This window comes from Amyelois transitella, chromosome 23 (assembly GCF_032362555.1).
Source record: "Amyelois transitella isolate CPQ chromosome 23, ilAmyTran1.1, whole genome shotgun sequence".
Taxonomy (NCBI): domain Eukaryota; kingdom Metazoa; phylum Arthropoda; class Insecta; order Lepidoptera; family Pyralidae; genus Amyelois; species Amyelois transitella.
This window is the reverse complement of record NC_083526.1, coordinates 1,668,383-1,683,694: the sequence shown is the minus strand read 5'-3', so window position 1 is coordinate 1,683,694 and position 15,312 is coordinate 1,668,383. Positions and strand designations below refer to the sequence as shown.

Below are 15,312 nucleotides of genomic sequence, written 5' to 3'. Positions count from 1 at the left end.
GAACAATTTAATAACACGTTACACAGTAGAAACAATCACAAACACTGTAACCAAATAATTATATTTCAAAAAAGACTCCCAATCGGCCAGTAATTAAACTCAGAACATGGAAGACGAAATTGACGGGCATTCCTTATTCAGCGTTCTCTTCTCCACGTCGTCCACGCGCGCTGCCAACTCCGTTAACTGTTTCTCAATAGCTTTAATGTCACTCCTGAATCCTGACACGGTGGCGTCCATTTCTGTCAGATACTGTATCTTGTTGCAGAGTTCGTCGTATTTCTGAGTGATGTAAGTTCTTGCGTTCTTTGAATCCTCCAATTCTTTATCAATCTTGTGGACTATCTCGTATTTTAGTTCGTCGAATTTCGATTCGAGACTTGGGCCAACCATATGGGCTCCTTTTATTGTTAAATCTTCGTCGGGTTTGAGGTGAGAAAAAAATGCCTTTGTAGTGGCCATTTTAAACGATATTAGATACTCTTGTAACGGAACAATTTTAGGTTTGCGAATTTTTCGTGCATTATTCAATTTGAACTGTTTAATATTTTTCACATCGGATATTATGTATCAATTTTATCGAAAATTATTCACATTTTGACGTTCCGCTGTGACATTTTTTAATGATGTTTTTTTTTCGTGTGCCAGTATCATTATTATTTTTTTAAATTTATGCACCGTAAATGTAAACACGTGGACTAAGGCATTCCCCGAAAGTTCCCTTGCCAGGTTTTTACGCGAAGCGACTCCCATCTGACCTCCGCAACCTTTGCAGGTAAACCTAACCCGTATTGAATCCTTGGTTGCACATCCAGATGTTTTCCCTCACCGTAACAGCATCGGACAGTATTCAAACTAATGTACATAACTTTGAAAAGTCATTGGTACATGGCCGTGGTGTGATCCTATCACGCTTCTATCACGTTTCAATTTTACACGTGATTTTCCATTCCTGCGTAATTCAGGCGCCTCTAATCAACATTTCAAGGAGGTTTTATTTAATCGGAAGTAATACTTGAAGATAATAACAATACTAAGAAATGAATGACTGTATGTTTGGTTGTTTCCGAAGCTTAATAGCAGAAGGTGTAACTCGAAACGCCAAGATGGGAGAGAAAGACAAAATTGTCCAACAGAGGGGTAAGTACGAGTTTTACTCGAACAAACGCGTCGAGCAAGTAATCGCGAATTTGAATGTGATTTGATTGATTATTTTGAAATGTATTTATCAATAATAAGATGGAGCGAAAAAAGTGTGTCGTGCGATGCGATGAAGCGAAAGGTCGTGATAAGTGGAACGTCTAGTCTCTGCCTATCCCTCCGGGAAGTAGGCAAGATCATGTTTGTGTCATGATTACCTCGTGAAACTATTCGTCAGTCAGTCAAGCACCACTAGAACTGATTTCCAGTAGTTTTATTATTCACTGATAATGACTACTGATGGTATGTAAAGGGGGTTCGTTATCAATAACCTCTTTTATCAGATTTCATATATCGCCTGTTATTAATAATTTGTTTACTATTTTACGCGAGCTTAAGATTGCAACATGTGCTTTCGCGATTATTTTTTGTTACTGTAATTTAAATTGAAGAAATAATTCGGTATTAGTTGACGCAGTAATTATTTTTCGTTTAAAAAGCTGAAAATCCATCCTGAATCTGCGATACGCGGATTCCCTTATTTGTGTAAGTAACTGTTTAAGTTTTTTATTTATTTATTTAAATTTTGATGTATAACTACAAAGTATAAAGCAAAGTCGCTTCCCGCGTTTATCCTTATGTAGGTATGTATCTATGTTAAGATCTTTAAAATTACACAGCACATTACAGTGATGCACTTTTATTTTAATAGAGGTTTATAATGTGAAAGAAATGTTTGTTTGTTTGTAATATCTTTATTGCACAGAATTTTTTACAGTAACAACAAATAGTATATAGTTATACATGTATATGTATCAATCGGAGGACGTCGAAAACCGGACTAAGTGGAGAGAGAAAGTCGGAAGGCGGACCAGGGCCCCGAAATACTTCTGTGGAGGGTGCAACCGGGAACGCGCAGAGATGAGAGAGAGTTTATGTATTCGGTGCGGGTCGCTGGTTTTTTAAATAATCGATTCAATAATAATCCTTGGCGGAAAGCCTTAGTAGTTGTAAGTATGTAAATTATCTTTTTATAGCCCTGCATGCTTCGCACGAGTAACATTTATAGATATACACCTCCCTCAAACAACCCTCGTTCCAACATTTCAAACAAATCCAAAATTTTCGAGATTAGTGCGTACAAACAGACGGAGACAATGAGGGGTACTTTACAATATGTAGTCATAAGTGACACTAAGTATCGTGCACTTTAAAGTGCCTTTCGTAAAATCAGAAACTATGTTCAATTTTACGTATAGGTAATCGTATGAACAAAAAACCTTTATCATTTTCTATCGAAATTTTAGGAAAATTCCAACCCATGATAGAAATAGGTTTGATGCAAAAAAAGTCCTTAAAATTATCCAAAATCTTAAAGCAGAAAGTTGAAGTGTTTTATAGTCTTTCTTTATCATTTTTATATATACATATTAGTCACGTCTATATCCATTGCAGGGTAGACAGATCAAATAGTCTTGAAAGGCCACGTTCATCTGACGTTGACTGATTAAATGTATGTATGCATCTTAAAAAAATAAGACGCACGCACCTCAGACAAATCAGATACGTGTTAGCGAAAGGTAGGTCAAACGTAAATACCCGAAACCAACGAGTTTGCACGAAGAAAATAATGAATGTGGATGAAGCGAAAGAAGTTTGCAGGTTGCGTAGTCAGCGAAAAGATGAAGTCTCTGCCTACCCCTCCGGGAAGAAGGCGCGATATTTGTACATACATACATAAATCACGCCTCTTTCCCGGAGAGGTAGGCAGAGACCACATCTTTCCACTTGCCATCACATCTCTGCACACTTCATAACTCTCTTCGTGCAAACTCGTCGGTTTCGGGTACTCTTGACCAGACCTTTTGCTAGAACGTCTTCGACTTCATCGTCTAATTTTGAGAATAAATGGGAAAGTTTGTGAAGATGTAAACTTATGTGTTTGTTATTCTTTCATGCAAAATCTACTGGACGGATTTTGATGAAATTTGATACATGAGTAGAATATAACCTGGAATAACATTATAAATAGTTTTTGTCCCGAAATTCTCACGGGAACGACACGGAAAGTATTATATAGAATTTTAAAATATTCGTAAACGTTCTCACTGATATGAGTAGACTCGGGATTATTCTAAGCGATGCTTATCTTCTCTTAGGCTAATAACCTGTCCTTATTTTCATCTCAATTCCATGATTAGACCATACAGCTGTACGTGGCCTTTCAGTCATTTTACGACTATGGTCTCTGTCCACCCCGCAAGGGATATAAACGTGATCACCCTATACTTTATTTTAATATGTATCCTATAAATTGAATGGCAAAGCTTCCTCCACTTCACTGAAGCGCATTGTAAAACCTCATCATATACTTGCATAATGCTGAGTGGAAACCCTTTTGGCCGCATCATGTTATTTATTTATTTTTTATTATTATGAACAATGTGATGTCACCTTTTGCGCCAAATAAAGATGTTTTCTATCTTTTTTTTTGTTTTGTAAATATGTTATTACTATTTTTGCAGCTGCAATATATTTTTTTTGTATCTTTCTATTCTACCAAAAAGCTCCACGTTGGCGGGCTCAACACGCCCTATCTAAATCGTGTGACTAACCTATAATTTCGTAATTAATTAGGTCCAACAATATTTTTATCAGCAACACACTGCAATACGCCATGTCCATTGATAATACTATCATTTTCTGTTTAACTGTGACACGGGCATCAGTATTGTACAAATGTAAGTTATTTTTTTTTATTTTTTTTATTTAAGATGTCAGTAACACATGTTTACTGACATCTATACTAATATTATAAAGCTGAAGAGTTTGTTTGTTTGAACGCGCTAATCTCAGGAACTACTGGTTGAAATTGGAAAATTCTTTTTGTGTTGAATACACCATTTATCGAGGAAGGCTTTAGGCTATTTATCATCACGCTGTTACTATTAAGAGCGAATGAAACAATGGAAAATGTGGAAAAAACGGGGAAAATTTTTCCTCCTTGAGGGCTTCAATGATGCCCAGAATAAATATGAGAACTTTAAAGCTAGATTGAAAATACGCAAACTTTAAATTGATTTTGATTGATTGATTAAAGATCATTTGTTTGTATTTTGTTACATCAGTTTTCTCCTAAACAATCATAGGTAGAGGTAGGACTTATTATTATTTTCATTAAGATTATTTGTTGGGAGTAGTTTATGACATAAGTACTTAGTACAAGCGAAATTTGCAGAAAACAAACGCAGTAATAAATTAAAGCCCACGCATAATATTTTAACATGGTCACTAATAGTTTATTGTAGTTTTTATTCAACAAGATAAGGCACAATCAATCACAGCTTAATCGATTCGAATCTGATTCCTTTATCGATAATCAGCGAATAATCGGCATCGTTCGTAATATCTCGATTATCTGTGGTGACATGGCAAGGCTGATAATTTGAGCCTAGATATTAGCACTCACGTTTATTGTAAGTAAGCTATGGATGAAATCAAACGTGGCATTTTTATTTCCAAACTAGAGGCCGCCCGCGACTTCGTCCGCATGGAAACCCTATCAATCCCGCGGGAACTCTGGGATAAAAAGTAGCCTATGTGTTATTCTGGGTCTTCAGCTACCTACATACAAAATTTCATGGTAATCGGTTCAGTAGTTTTTGCGTGAAAGAGTAACAAACATCCATACAAACTTTCGCCTTTAAGGACTAGCGGACCCGACTAATTTTGTTCCATCTAACAGTCATGACTGAGCAGATTTTATTGAAATCATTAATTTCATATTCTCTGTTTTATTCTACTTGGACAAAGTGCATTCGTCCATGATTTATATTTTAGAGATCTATATTTTTAAATTGATGTCAGGTGAAAATGATGCAGTGTAGTTTGTCCCGCAGCTTTTTTTTACACATGCGCTAGTGGAAGCGGTAGTATTTATCTTAATTAGACTTATGTTGATGTCAATGAGCGATGACTTATATCCAATTTTGAAAAAATAAATCCTACCACCGCCGAAGAAGAATCGGAAACTACACTTTATAATCATATTTTTTGTACAATATCCGCTTACATTCATGAATTTATAATTTTTAAGTATCTACAATTAATCAACGAGACAGATAAGAAGCGGAAAAATTATAAAAAATCAAATCACCATGAAAGTGCCATAAACGCGCGAAAAACTAACGCTGTCCCGTTCTACGTCAGAATAAAAAGTGAAATAGCGATAGTTTTGCGCCATGCTACGGGGATCGGGCTATAAGATAAAAAAATGTACAGCGGCCCTAAAGTTATTATTGCTTCCGAAACGCAAATACAGAAGGAGCGGAAGAACAAACGACACTGCAGCGTTTTCATTTAAACGACATCAATTTATAAATGCACGATCCTAAAATCTTAACCATTAAGTAATAAAATAACTAGATTAATAATATTGTACAAATAAAGGTTATATTTAAACCCTTAATAACATTCGCGAATTAAAGTTATAGTAACTTTTTTAAACATCGGCAATAAACTAGACATAGTTATGCCACTTGAACATAAGTGATGGCCTTGGACAAACAAACAAATACACAATCGAGGATCTACATTGATTTACACTCGGAAAGTTTACATAGATAATGGGCACTTTAGGTTTTAAGTAGGTAGTGTTTGTAAGAATATAATATATGTATATTCAATGTGACAAATGATAAACTTATTAAAAAAAATATCATTAAAGAAATATTTTTTTAGAAAATTTATATAAATACTAGAGGCCGCCCGCGACTTCGTCCGCATGGAAACCCTATCAATCCCGTGGGAACTCTGGGATAAAAAGTAGCCTATGTGTTATTCTGGGTCTTCAGCTACCTACATACCAAATTTCATGGTAATCGGTTCAGTAGTTTTTGCGTGAAAGAGTAACAAACATCCATACAAACTTTCGCCTTTATAATAGTAGTAGAATGTTTATTCTCAACAATATTACTTTCCAACTCAACATAAAAAATAATCGCTTTTAAATATTAATCTATTTTTCATTATAAGTACCTACATCTAACTTAAATCCTAACGTTAAATTTCTTATTAGTTCCGGGTAAAATTAATATTCTATGCAATAGTAACCTACCCAAGTATTTTTTAGTTAACTATGTATATCTAAAAGATCGATGCCTTATAAATAAATAAAAATGGATTTCCGAAGGACAATTATCCGTTGAAAACAATTTCGTAATGAGCTACTGGGGCCTGGGGTATTCCTACATACATACATACGTATAGTCACGTCTATATCCCTTGCGGGGTATACAGAGCCAAAAGTCAGACAGACTGAATGGCCACGTTCAGCTATTTTGCTTAATGATAGAATTGAGATTCAAATAGTGAAAGGTTGCTAACCCATCGCCTAAAAAGAATCCCAAGTTTGAAAGCCTATCCCTTAGTCGCCTTTTACGACATCCATGGGAAAGAGATGGAGTGGTCCTATTCTTTTTTCTTTTTGGTGCCGGGAACCACACGGCACTAATATTCCTGATGTGTTTAATTCTAGGTTCTACTTATGTACATTTGATTTCTACATTAAACCATTCCAATCTCAGTAATTAACTATACTTAGATCAAAAGATATATTGCAGCAAAAATATTTTGATAGGATATAAGTACACGAGTTACTAGCGATGTACCTAAATGATAAACTCTTTCCGGTGATTCCAAGTAATTTGTTTTAATCCTCCTATCAGAACAATCATTGATCTGAATCTTTTTATTTAATTATTATCTAAGAAATTTAATGAGATATAAATAAATAATTTCAGTTACATAATCAAAATTATGTAAATGATACGCCTGTGATTTTTCCATCAGCAATGTTGTAAGTGCGCATCGGGAAAAATTTTGCTCATAATATTTCAGTATAATTAAACACGCACGTTTTGAATGTTCTTGGGTATACTTATATGAAGAAACAAAAATGTATGATGGTTTTTAAAAATTAATGTTCTGTCGTAGAATAACAGCTTTACTTTCCATGTGAATTTAATTCGATATTTATTTCGATCAAAATCATCCTGATCATAATGAATTATTTACACTGCTCGTAATACGTACATACATATTTACGTCTATATCCCTTGCGGCTTAGACAGAGCCAACTGACTTGAAAAGACTAATAGGCCACGTTCAGCTTTTTGGCTTAATAATAACACTACTCGTATACGCAATAAATTTTTTTTCATAAAATTTAAATATCCCTGATTTTTATAAAAAAATCCTACAACAGTAAATCTTAAAAACTTAAAAAAAATAACTGTTATTTGCCGCGAAGTCAATAAGCTACAAAATATTTTCCTTCCTCTTCTTTATCTTAGATCTTATTACTTGTACAAAATGGCGCACATTAGTGCCCACTTATAGATAGACATCAAATCATTACAAGTACCGCGACCAACATTTGAATGCTAAATCAAAGAAGTATCGTTTCCATCTAGAGCTAGCGCTTTTCCGTGAATTTCGATCGAAATTACTTTTTATTATGATTAAATATAATTTAGGTTTAAAAGAAAACCTTCCTATCTGTAACATATGTAAGTACCCAAATACCTTAAATACATACTACTTAGCATAAATTTAAGTTAAATTATAAACACATTCATCTTTATCCCTTACGGGAAGACAGTGCCAAAATTATCGATAATACCATCTAGTATGTGCTATGTACAGATAAACTCTAGTTAAAATTTTATTGTAATATTTAGACGATTTATATTCAAATGTGCATCTTTAGAGGAAAGGATATTGTGTAGATTACAATATTTGTAATCTATTGAACATACTTCCCTATATATGATGCATTGTATATTCTAGGCAAAATTATATTTTGTACTTAAGTATATATAAAGTACTATATGCAAAACAATTAAACATTGTGAATATTATTAAACGCTGCATCTATTTATATAGAGGTATGCGATGTTGTAAGTTAATAACTAGATGGGTACACGTTTATCGCAGTAGTTTATACAAGAAATTGTAAGAAATAATATTTATATGGAGTTAATTTTTTTTCTGTAAAGCAATAATTTGTAACGAATTTTTTTTTTCTCTATCTAAAATAAAGGCCAGTAAAAAGAACTTGTCCAATATTTATAATAATTATGCACTTAACATATAAAGATTGGCAAGTCGTGCTCTGAATTAATTTGAGATATAAAAAGAGATTTTTCCTCAAAACTGCATACATTGTGATTCACAACTCAGCCGGTACAAGGAACTAGGAACAATTGTCACATCCCGTTTTAAGAACGTGTTTTGTTTATGGTCACTATTTCCGGGATTCGAAACAAAGGCTAGATAGACTCAAAAAATAGTTATTGTTAAATGATCAATGAAAATATTAATCTATTTATAAAAATATGAAAATATTTAGTTTTTTAATGGAATCCATATATAATTATAGCTAAGTATAATTCATCGTCCGTTATTTTCAAGTGTTTGATCAAGTTTGTGTGACCATGACTGTGGACGTCGTGGTCTCAAATTAAGTACCTTTGAATAGGATTAATCTATTTCTTTTCCATGGATGGTCTAAAAGGCGACTAAGGGCATTGGGACATTCATCTAGTCTAGGCTTCCATGCTGGTCGGTTAGCAAAGAAAATAACCATAGTGTGTATCAAATTCCAGACAGTTGGCTCTCTCAATTTCGAAGGGATGATGTCGTGATGTACGTATGTATATAATAAATCAATGTTCAGAATATAATAATTGCATTTAGTAGTATAAATTACCATGAAAAGCCAGGGCACGTAGCTATTTAAATATGAATAAAGACATGCATGCTTTGAATTTAACAATCAACACATTTTATACTTAAATAGATATAATTGTCTATTGTTTTAAATTTCTGATTGCTTCCTACATACATACATATAGTCACATACATTACCACGAGACTTATTTTAGTGCATTCGACCAAAAATAATTATACTATTCTTAGTAATATTGGGTATACTAATTATTTTCATAAACAGAAGGCTTCGCTATAAAAAGTAGCCTATGTAACATAGGCCCTGAAGGTGTTGTCTGTCTCTGCACCAAATTTAATCAAAATGGGTCCACTATTATTTCAGTTTATTCGTTACAAACAAAATTACAAATCAGATAAGAATTTAATATGTTTTTATGTTTACGGTTTTTGAAAAAAAAATCTTGTTTCTTCTTGTGTTTTTGGTCTCTCTCTGAGTGATCCTGATTGCATTCTTAGTTGACTATAAAGTCTGATATGGACAATGCGTACAAAATGCATACTGTAAATATTTGGCAAATTGCCTAACTGCTACTTATTAGATAAATGTGAAAAAAACGGGGAATATTATTTATCCTTGAGGGCTTCAATGATGCCCAAAATAACTGTTCCACGCGGACGAAGTTGCGGGCACAGCTAGTATTAGATAAATATTCAGGCATATAGCAGGGATATTTCAGCATTAGTACCGAATTTTCAGTAGAATAGGAACAACAAAATATTAATTACATTTGTTACTGGATATCAGACATGCTTCACATGCAATCAAAACAATGAAACTCCGCATTTGTTTCAGATTTGGACAAGAAACCCGTCTCCCGTGCCAAAGCATCCACCGCACCCCGCTATCGTAAACAAGAGTGACGTGACGTGGTGTGACGTAGACTGACGTATGGCTGATAGACCCTACTCTTACGACCCGGTCGGCGCCGGCACGCCAGTCAACCAACAGGCGCATAGGATGGAGGCGGGACAACTGTGGCGGCAATACGCCATTGCCGGCGTCGGTATGTCCATAATATCTTTACCTTGCGTATTTTTAAAAAGTGAAGTCTTATATTGTTGTTCCTTGTGCCTTTTTAAAAAGTAAACAGGATTTGTCGATGGTTTCGTTTTGGAAATGGAACGTTCGGATGTGGATTGGATTTGTGTTCGATTTACGAGTTTTTATCGCCGGTTGATAATTGAATTTCGATTCGTATGATTGTGTTTGACGAAATTGCACATTCAAGTAAAATGTTTTTCTAATCGTATGTAAAATATATTTCTTACCAAAGGATATTTAAATTAAATCCCTCACATATCATGTCAAATTAATAACTTATTCACATAAAACAACTTCGTCAACTTTTTTTTCAAATTGTGCATGGATTAAGTAAAAAGTTTAATAAATCAATTATTGTTTCTATCAAAAAGAATACCAAACGAAATGATAACATTCCAGCCTGATCAATAAATATTTTTTTATAATAGTGTAAAGTATTTAAGGGCATAATACCTAGTTTTGAAAAACCTGAAATTATCGTTGCCTAAGAAATGCGCGGGAAAGTTTTTGACACACGCACAGCCAACAAAACCTTGTCGAATTTTTGTTCAAGATTGTTGTCTAATCTCTTAAAATCCTAGTTTAAGACACTTGTCCAGGCTTCATCCTTTTTTGTCTTTTACCGAATAAATTGAAAAAAAAGAAACATTTGATAAAAAGTTCATCAGTACTTTGTCAGATTTAATTTTAGCACGGTAACGAGAAATATTTGATCCACATATTACCTACCTTAAATGTATTAATTATCTATAATTTTTACAAAGATATTTATAATAATCTAAATAGCTGCGATATATATAGAAATCTTAAAATCCATTAAAAGCTACCTTAATTATCGTTCATTCGGATGAGTGAATGATAATTAAGGTAGCTTTTAATGGATTAATAACCCAGGAGTCCAGGTGCACCCTAGGCTCCTCTCCAAAGTGGTAGGGATGTGACCGGGATTTCCGCCAAGCAGAAGCAGGTTTTTAATCCATTAAAAGCTTTAATACCATTAAAATTATCCTGGATTGGGTGAGGTCAGGTTTTTTAGCGAAATGACTTCCATGTGACCTCTGCAACCTTTGCAGGGGAAACCTTACCGGTAGTGGATCATGGTTTCACATCCAGTTGCCTGAATGTGCAGGTTTCCGCACGATGTTATGTCCCACCGTAAAAGCAACAGTTTTCACTCAAAACTTAGAAAAGAGAATTTGAACTTGTATCTTAACGCGCACTGTTCACGATTTTTTACGGGCACCTTACTCATTAGACCACCGGTGGTCTTACATAACCAGCACTCTCCACAGCTTGGTTTTTTTTTAAATTAAGGAATAGTTAAAGGCAAAAAAAACAATTTTCGCGCTACTTTTTAAATCGGCGCAAGTTCAGAACCTGCCAGTACCCACGCTACGCCACACGTTTTGTTTTTGCTATACAACCAGAATGGAGGTTCCAATAATAAATATTTACACTAATTGATAATATATAAGACATTTTTTAATATATTTTACTAAAATTTCTTTAAAATAAGAGCAATGGCTGCCATTTGTCGAGAAATAAAAAATACATACATACATCAAAGTTATTCCACCAAAAGAAGTACAAGCTAAAAAAATTAATACAAAGTTACAATTCCATAGATATAAATATTGCTACTTATCATTTACGTAATTCGCCATTTACAATAGATATCGGGTGTTCAGTAATTAGGTATCTTAATTCTTTTTACGAGCAAAATCATATGTCAATGCATTAGATAAGACAGAAATTGAATAGGCTGTACAAAAAATCGGACTTGACAAAGCCTAGCATGGTATTTCTTCATTAACATACTAAATGCCGTATGGTTTCCGACACTTTTACAATAGGATCACTCCATATTTTTTTCCATGGATGTCGTAAAAGATGACTAAGTACGTAACTGAGGTTTCTTTTTGTACTTTTGAGGGTCCTTATTTGAATCTCAATCTATCGCCATTCAACTGAATGTAGCCTCTGTCTTTTCGAGACTGTTTGCTCTGTCTACCCCGCAAAGGATAAAGACGTATATCTATGTTTGTATGTTAACAAAATTCCACTAGGCACAGATAAAAATGGTCGAGAAAGAAGTAGCTAGCAACAGTTAGTATAAAATAAACATACATTTTTCAGTAAATCTTACATTCGTTATGCATTATGAATTTGAAAATGATTTAATAGCGTAGGTACTACGCTTTATAATCTCAACTATTGTTGGGGATGACCAAAAAGGTTGTGTTTCAGAATATTTCTTTATTTTTAATGTCATTTTTTTAATAGTGTTGGTTCTCGTTTTGTCAGTGAAAAAGTAAAGACCGTATTTTTGCAATCTCTTTATTTAATTTATTCTTGCCGCTATTTAGGGGCATCTCTGGAACAAGGAGAGCTGAGGGTCTACCGGGCAAAATGAATCCATAACAACTACATATTAAGCCTTTATGAAATATTTAATTGTTCTTTATGTTCTTATATTCTAATGCGTGATCAATTTGTTGACATTTAATTAATTCCGGCTGTAACTATTCTCAATTTTAAAGGGGTGTCAAATCATGAAAATATTTTCGAGTTCCTCAAGCAAAATTAATTCCATGGCTCGCGTGAAAAGCACGCATAAAAAGAAATCTGTTCAATGGTTTCCACTCGAAAGACGGACAAACAAATTAACTCTCACATTATATGTATAAAATTTGTATGGATAAAATTATACAAGAGCCAAAGCCTTTCTTTTCATTTTCCTGCCGTGGGCCTACTGGAAGAAATTTCTTTTGAAATAAGTAGTGTTCTTGAACTATTTGTAGCGGGAGCGATGATTCGGCTCGACCGCCACCAAAGGGAAGATCTTCCGCCAGGCTAGGTGTTATGCCTGGGGAACCGCGCGACAGACAATGTTGAGTCGGAGGTTGTATATATGCTCCAATCCGTGAAATCTTTGCTTGCGCAATTTAGGTTTTTCGCTGTTTTTGACTGATAGCGTCGCGTGATTTTATTTTTGTGACTTGAGGGCATATAGATTTCGCCACATACTAAATTTCTCTTTAGTCGAAGTTCTATTCTTTTTTTTCCTTGATGAACATAAATATATAAATAAATAAAAAAAGATAAAAATAAATACAAAACTTTTATGTAAAAATATGGATGCAAGTCTCTATCAGAATGTTATGAAATTCTGAATGTTATTGAAGAAGCTAGATATCAGAATGGTCCAAGTCAGTTACTATAACATAGTAGGTAAAAATAAATTATACGTACGAATTATACTTACGTAAATAAAAACATGGTGTATTTTTCCCAAAGATATAAATTAAGTGCGTAATAAAAAAAAAGTATAAGGCCATCAATAAAATGTCGATATAGTGTTGTGGTGACAAAGATTATCGATATTATCTTATTACATATGAAACTATACTGATAATTTTAGCCGTGGCGAAACTTTATCATATTATGTTTACATACGTACAATTTACGATTACAAATTTGCGTAAGTATTATAAAATATCTTTATATATGTTTTGCAAACAGGAATAGTTGAAAATTTAATTTAAAAAAGTATGTAGATTTATAGTACCTAATAAGTGCAGTATGATTGCCGGCACCAATATAAAAAGAGAATAAGAACCACTCCCATCTCTTTCCCATGGATGTCGTAAAAGGCGACTAAGGGATAGGCTTATAAAATTAGGAATCTTTCATTTAAGCGACGAGCTAAAAACCTGTCACTATTTGAATCTCAATTCTATCATTAAGCCTAACAAAACGTAGCCTGTCAGTTTTCAAGACTTCTGGCTCTGTCTGTCCCGCAGGGAATGTAAATGTGATCATATGAATGAATTATACCTAAATAATCTTTCCGTGGTTTGGAACCCTAATTAGCTATACGATTTTCAACTTTGATTTTAATCTATGTTTAAATAATGTTAATATTTGAAGTCACAAACTTTACGATAATAAATACAATAAAGTATTTACTTACTTAATTTCAATAAATATAATTTGTGTATCTAAATACAAAATGTCACTGATATAATGACTTTAGTAAACAAATTATGTACATATGCAGTATCTCTTCTATATAAATATCCAATACTAACACAAGTTCAACGCAATGTGGAGCTGTCAAAATGGCTTCAAGAGTTCCAAGTTCCAGAACACAATCTCAATATTAATTAGTTCACTCAATATCCGCCCGATTTCGCCCCAATGTGGCGCTAGTGTGAAATTCAAGAGTGCCAAATGACGTTTCTTGCATTGAGATTGGCATTGTATATTGGCATTGTGAGTCGAGAGTAAGCCTGCAGGAACGAAAGTGGACCCCGGGCTCCTTTTAACATACATACATACATATGGTCACGTCTATATCCTTTGCAGGGTAGACAGAGCCAACAGTCTTGAAAAGACCTAATGGCCAAGTTCAGCTATCTCCTTTTAATACTAAACTAATTTCACATATAATAAATATCCATATCAAACTTCGAGTAACTAACGATTTTCCGAATTTAGTCTAACCATGCGTTTTTAATACATGTTTAATTTGCTGTAATTTATAGTGATGCAATAAAGATTTACATACATACATACATATAATCACGTCTATGTATATCCCTTGCGGGGTAGACAGAGCCAACAGTCTTGAAAATAAGATAGGCCACGAACAGCTGTTTGGCTTACTGATCGAGTTGAGATTCATACATATAAAGTGATAGGTTAAAGAAGAATACCAAATTTATAAGCCAATCCCTTAGTCGCTCTTTAACGACATCCGTGGGAAAGAGATGGAGTAGTCCTATTCTTTTTTCAATTGGTGCCGGGAACCACACGGCACTGAGTTATTGTATTGTATTGTATGTGTGTAAAGATCTTGCCAAATATTACAAATTAAACCAAACCATATCTTATGTAAACTGTAAACAATTCATCATTTAACGGTCAACGAAAATAAACAAATAATGTCTTACACTATTGAATCAATGTAATGTACGGAACAAAGCTGATACAGATAAGGTGCAAACCCAATTTACATACATACATATAGTCACGTCTATATCCCTTGCGCGGTTGACAGAGCCTACAGTCTTGATAAAATTGGAAGGCCACGTTCAGTTGTATGGTTATGGCTTTACTCATTGCGACACATTTGTTTTATTTTATTTTATTTTAAGTTTAAATTTACTTCTTTAAGTGATTTATACACATCAAGCATATGAACGAATCTGACCAGAAATGTAACTAAATTCATAATTATATATCAGATTTCAAAGAAATTTTGCTAACTTAAAGAAATTAACAATATTTAGTCTTGAATTGGTTTCCTCGGTAAAAAAAGAAACTGAAAAAACTTC

General features: G+C 33.8%; 2 protein-coding genes across 2 annotated transcripts in view; one reads left to right on the top strand and one right to left on the bottom strand.

The window, feature by feature from the left end:
- Positions 1-99: 99 nt before the first annotated feature.
- Positions 100-551, bottom strand: LOC106133032 (uncharacterized). The gene has a single exon (XM_013332622.2). The coding sequence runs from the start codon at positions 460-462 to the stop codon at positions 100-102; it is 363 nt and encodes a 120-aa protein (XP_013188076.2). The 5' UTR covers positions 463-551.
- Positions 552-3,750: 3,199 nt separating this feature from the next.
- The window catches only part of LOC106133010 (facilitated trehalose transporter Tret1), a 34,481-nt gene continuing 22,919 nt past the window's right edge, over positions 3,751-15,312 (top strand). The window contains exons 1-2 of the mRNA XM_060951054.1: positions 3,751-3,881; positions 9,725-9,935. Of these exons, the coding sequence (XP_060807037.1) occupies positions 9,821-9,935 (115 nt within the window). The 5' untranslated portion in view covers positions 3,751-3,881; positions 9,725-9,820. The remainder of the gene's footprint in view (positions 3,882-9,724; positions 9,936-15,312) is intronic.